Below are 6,281 nucleotides of genomic sequence, written 5' to 3' on the forward strand. Positions count from 1 at the left end.
TCAACATTCAACAGTCACAAGCTTCACAGAGAAACAATCACAAGATCAGCAAAACACATGTTCAAGTTCATCAATAATAAAAATGTGCAATGCCATGAGATGCAATGTCAAATATCGTGATGCATGTCTTTCTTAACGATAAACACCCGCTGTCTCTAAGTCTGGGACCCATGGGGGACATATCTGTCCATGCATCTGTCGCGGCGCACGACACGACCCTCGATAATAGTAACCATCGCGGCACGTGATACGTCCCTCGAAATATAATTTCCATCGCGGCGCGCGATACGACCCTCGAAATGGTACATACTCTTATCACAGAACTCTTATCACAACCATGTTTCAAATGCAGTTTTAATTACATACTAAAATAACAATGAGGAGATAGCCATTTTGATATCAAAGCACAATTTGCAACAAGGAATACAACACCAACAAAAAAGCAACAAGTCTCCAAATCATTCTCAACATCACACAAGGAAATACACGAATTTCGTACGCTTAACAAGAGTTTAGAAATCCACTTGCCTTAGCCAATCGAATAATTACTCTTGGACTTGAGCCTTCCCTTTCTGTTGAGCTTTTGAACCAATGGAATCTATTCAAGTATATATTCACAATAAGGTTTTAGAACTAACAACACTCGCACTTTTATGTGTTTAACCTTGACCCAAAAACACACCCCAACTTTATAATCAAATTTGTAATTCTCGATGTCAATTAACATTTCAACTATCATAATTCGATTGGTATTTATATAATATGTTAGATCTAATATTTAATTACTTACCTCAATATTCCAAAACTTAACCCATAATGTGATAAGAATAAGAAATTAAACTAAATTATCTACTAACCACACATAATATAGCAATCATTACCTATACATATATTTGCATTAAAGTTAGTTTCAAAAAAAATTTCCAGGAGCCACGTTGAACCCTTTTTTTTTACTATTATTTTCTTTTGTTTTTCTTTATTCAGCAACACACTAAATTATCTATAATCAAACTAACCAATTAATCACAATTAACCATTGAATACCCACTAACTAACTAATGTCAATATTATCACAATTCAAGATTTCTTATTTAGTTTTTAAGACTCCAATTGGCAATCATCATACACATATATAATATTATAACAATTATCTATATAATATTGTTATATGCATATAATGTGTGCAGCAATTAAGAAATACATAGAGGCAAAAGAAACTTACATGAGGCAGCTCGTAGCCGCGGTGCATAAACCCTTTGCCCCTCTTTTTTTTTTGAATTAATTAAGTACTAAAAGTGATAGGTTTTACCTACATATTTTATTAAATATATGCTAAAGGGTATAAGGTCTTAAAATTTTTATCACTTTAGCCCATTAACTATTAATTTAATCAATTATCTACCATTATGCATCCATTAATTAACTCAAGTTAAGCAAATATTCCAAATTTCCAAAAATTACCTCGCGGGTCATTACAATATACACCACTAATAATCATGTTCGTCCTCGAACATGAAGTGAAAGAAAGTACCTGAAGCTTCAAAAAGCTGAGGGTATCTGGAACGCATGTCAGACTCTGTCTCCCAAGTTGCCTGTCTCACCGATCGGTGCTTCCACTGCACCTTCACTGAAGCAATCTCCTTGGTCCTAAGCTTTCGAATTTGCCTATCCAATATAGCTATAGGCTCCTCCTCATATGTCAAGTCTGGACCCAGCTCCACAGAATCGAGTGAAATCACATGAGATTCATTCGGAATATACTTCCGAAGCATAGAGACATGGAAAATAGGATGAACTGCCGACAAACTAGGTGGTAAGGCCAATTTATAGGCTACCTCTCCCACTCGGCTCAAAATCTCGAAAGGTCCAATGAACCTAGGGCTAAGCTTTCCCTTCTTTCCAAACCTCATCACACCCTTCATGGGTGATTCTCGGAGCCAAACATGATCACCCTTCATAAACACCAAGGCTCTAACTCTCCGGTCTGCATAACTCTTGTCAACAGTGTATACTGAATCATACGGACTTGTTTCATAGCATCTCTAAGCAAGTCTGTATCCAAAGAGTCCATCTCCGCCGAATCAAACCAACCAATATGAGATCTACACCGTCTACCATACAATGCCTCAAATGGGGCCATTTGGATACTAGAGTGATAACTGTTATTATAGGTGAACTCCGCTAAGGGTAAATGTCGATCCCATCTTTCACCAAAATTGATCACACACGCTCGAAGCATATCTTCCAATACCTGAATGGTCCGCTCAGATTGACCATCTGTCTAGGGGTGAAATGTCGTACTCATATCTAACTGAGTACCCAGACCATGTTGTAATGTCTTCCAGAAGTGAGAAGTAAATAGTGAACCTCGATATGATATGATAGAAACAGGAACTCCATGTAGTCGCACAATCTGACTGATATATAGTTCGGCTAACTTTTCTGCTGTATACTTTACCCGAACCGGGATGAAGTGGGCAGACTTGGTCAGCCTATCAACAACAACCAAAATAGAGTCATAACCACCCACTATGGTAGGAAAACCTACAACAAAGTCCATAGTAATCCGCTCCCACTTCCAAGTAGGAATAGGCATCCTCTGAGATACACCCCCGGACCGTTTGTGCTCACACTTGACCTACTGGCAAGTCAAACACCTCGAAACAAAGTCTGAAATAACTCTCTTCATCCCACACCACCAGTAATGCTAACTCAGATCGTGATACATCTTCGCCGCTCCCGGATGGATGGAATACCAAGTACAATGGGCCTCCTCAAGAATCAATCTAATCAAATCGCCTGTCCTGGGTACACAAATTCTGCCTCCGAAGACACCATCAGAATCAAGGATAGCCTCCTTAGCTTCCCCTCTCAATACTTTGTCTGGAATGAGACATAATTTTTCATCATCAAATTGGTGTGCACGGATTTGCTCGACTAAAGAAGACCGAGCCTCAATAAAAGCAATCATCCCATCACTCTGTTCTTAAATCTGCAAGCGTACAAGACTGTTAGCTAATATCTGCACATCTCTAGCCAATGGTCTCTCCTCAATACTAAGCGCTGCAAGACTCCCCATGCTAGGAGTCTTCCTACTCAGAGCATCGGCCACAACATTGGCCTTTCCTGGATGATAAAGAATGGTCACATCATAGTCCTTCAGCAACTCAAGCCATCTCCTTTGACTCAAGTTCAAATCCCTCTGGCTAAAGATATACTGAAGACTCCGATGATCAGTGAAGATCTCACAATGCACTCCATACAAATAATGATGCCATAACTTAAGTACAAATACCACAGCCGCTAACTCCAGATCATGAGTAGCGCAGTTCTTCTCATGGGACTTCAATTGCCTAGAAGCATAAGTAATCACTTTCCCCTTCTGCATCAACACACCACCCAAACCAACTCCTGAAGCATCACAATACACAATAAAGTCTACACCTTCCTCAGGTAGAGTCAACACAGGAGCAGAAGTCAACAAAGTCTTGAGCTTTTGAAAGTGCTCCTCACACTCATCAGACCACTGAAAACCCACATCCTGTCGAGTCAATCTAGTCAATGGAGCTGCAATAGTAGAGAAACTCTGAACAAATCATCGATAATAGCCTGCCAATCCCACAAAACTCCTAATCTCAATAGGTGAAGTAGGTCGCGTCCAACCTCTAACTGCCTCAATTTGGGCCGGATCTACTCTAATACCCTCCTTGGACACCACGTGTCCCTAGAATGTCACAGAAGTAAGCCAGAACTCACACTTTGAGAACTTGGCATACAACTTCTCTTCTCTCAACCTCTGAAGTACAATCCTCAGGTGTCGGACATGGTCCTCCTCAGTCTTAGAGTAAACCAAGATGTCATCGATGAAAACAATCACAAAAGAATCAAGGTATGGTTGAAACACCCCATTCATCAACTCCATGAATGCTGCAGGGGCATTAGTCAATCCGAAGGACATCACTAGAAACTCATAATGCCCATACCGGTTCCGAAAAGCTGTCTTAGGGATATCAGATGCCCTAATCTTCAACTGATGATACCCAGACCTCAAATCAATCTTAGAGAACAATGATGCTCCCTGTAACTGATCAAATAAGTCATCAATACGCGGAAGAGGATACTTATTCTTAACTGTTACCTTGTTCAACTGTCTTTAATCAATACACATTCTCATAGTCCCATCCTTCTTCTTCACAAACAATACAGGGGCACCCCAAGGTGATACACTAGGGCGAATAAAACCCTTACTCAATAAATCTTTCAACCGATCCTTCAATTCTTTCAACTCTGCTGGGGCCATACGATATGGAGGTATAGAAATAGGCTTAGTGCCCGGCTCCAAATCAATAGCAAAATCGATATCCCTATCGGGAGGAACACCTGGAAGATCAGAAGGAAATACATCGAGAAACTCCTAAACCACGGGAACAGAGTCCATAGAAGGTGGTTCAACACTAGTAACCCGAATAAACGCTAAGTAAGACAAACACCCCCTCTCCACCAATTTCTAAGCACGGATAAAAGAGATGACCTTGCTAGGATAAGAACCACTAGCACTCTTCCACTCAACCCTCGAAATACCAGGCATTGCTAAAGTCACAGTCTTAGCATTACAATCAAGGACAGCATGATAAGGAGAAAGCCAATCCATACCCAAGATAACAACAAAGTCTACCATCCCCAGAATGATTAAGTCTACCCAAGTGTCATACCCAGCCAATGAAATAAGACAGGATCGATATACTCGATCCACCACTAAGGGCTTACCCACGGGTGTAGAAACACGAATAGGTACAGTCATGCTATCACATATCATATCAAATTTAGCAGAAAAATACGTAGACACATAACAGAATGTAGAACCTGGATCAAACAACACAGACGCAGGTCGATGGCATACTGAGATGATTCCTGTAATAACAGCATCGGAGGTCTCCGCCTCAGGTCTCCCCGGGAAAGCATAGCAGTGGCCTCCTCGTCCACCTCCAGCCTGGGTGGTACCTCTACCCCCACTCTGCTGAGCTGCAACACCATTACTAGAAACTCTATCACCTCTACCTAACTAAACTCTGCCACGACCTCTACCCTATGGTGCTGGTGGTCTAGTCTGGAATGAAGAATTAGGTCGAGGCCCACCACGACCTCTTTGAGAAGTACACTGCCGCATTAGATGATCGGGATCTCCACAACTAAAACAAAATCTCTGACTTGGGAACTGCTGTGTGGACCCTGAAAACCCACTATAATTTCCTCGCCTTGTAGGTCGCTGTTGTGAACTGTACGAGCCCTGACCTGGGCCATAAGAACCCCTAGATGTCTGGCCACCCTCGAATGTCGGCATAGATGCATGAATGGGTCCCCGCTGCTAAAAAGAACCACTCACTCTCTGTGATCCCCTACCTCAAGATGAGGCACTATAAAACTGGCCTGATATACGGGCCCTTTTAGGGTCACCAAACTCTTCTCTCTCCATCAATTCCGCCTTTTTGGCGGCGCTCACAATGGACTGGAAAGAAGCCCCCTCCCTAGATATCCTAAACACAGCTTACCTGATAAAGAAAGTCAATCCCCTCACAAATCTGCAGATCCTCTCTGTCTCATTTGGAATAATGGCCAACGCATGCCTAGACAACTGGCAAAAATGCGCCTCATACTCTGTAACCGATAAACCATCCTGTCTCAGACTCTCAAACCTCAAGCGACTCTCCTCTCTCACGCTCCACGGGACAAAACGATCTTGGAATGCACTAGATAACTGCTCCCATGTCACTGGAGGAGTTCCAACTGGCAAACATCCCGAATAAGTCCTCCACCAATCTCTCGCTGGTCCACGAAGCTGGAGTGTAGCATATCGAACCCCATGTGACTCAGCTAATCCAACCACCTCTAGTAACTCTCGGCAGGTAGTTAGAAACTCATGAGCGTCCTCGCTCTTCCCACCCTGAAACTGAGGTGGGTCCATCTTTCGAAATCTCTCATACCTACGCTGCTCATCCTCTGTCAGAACAACCATCGATGCAACTTGACCCCCAACTGCTGGTGCAACATCATTATGAATCGCGGGATCTACTGGTAGTTGCCCCACCACATCATGAACAACTGGATCTTGTTGCTGCTCTTGGGTCTGAGCCCCCTCTCTAGTATGAGAGTCATGTGGTGTGGTAGTCGCCCCACCACCCTGAGAAAAGCCCTCTAGCACACTTAACACCCTCAATAGTGTATCTTGAAGCAAAGGTGTGACTACAGGATCTGGAGAAACCTGGTCCTCTCTACCATCAATT

At 42.5% G+C, this 6,281-nt stretch overlaps 1 protein-coding gene across 1 annotated transcript; it reads right to left on the reverse strand.

Annotated features, from left to right (window-relative positions):
• Positions 1-545: 545 nt before the first annotated feature.
• On the reverse strand, positions 546-1,910 carry LOC138347682 (uncharacterized). The gene is made up of 2 exons (XM_069295985.1): positions 1,532-1,910; positions 546-598 (listed from the first exon to the last, which is right to left on the reverse strand). The coding sequence occupies exons 1-2, from the start codon at positions 1,908-1,910 to the stop codon at positions 546-548; spliced, it is 432 nt and encodes a 143-aa protein (XP_069152086.1).
• Between the last annotated feature and the right edge of the window lie 4,371 nt (positions 1,911-6,281).

This window comes from Solanum lycopersicum, chromosome 3 (assembly GCF_036512215.1).
Source record: "Solanum lycopersicum chromosome 3, SLM_r2.1".
Classification (NCBI taxonomy): Eukaryota; Viridiplantae; Streptophyta; class Magnoliopsida; order Solanales; family Solanaceae; genus Solanum; species Solanum lycopersicum.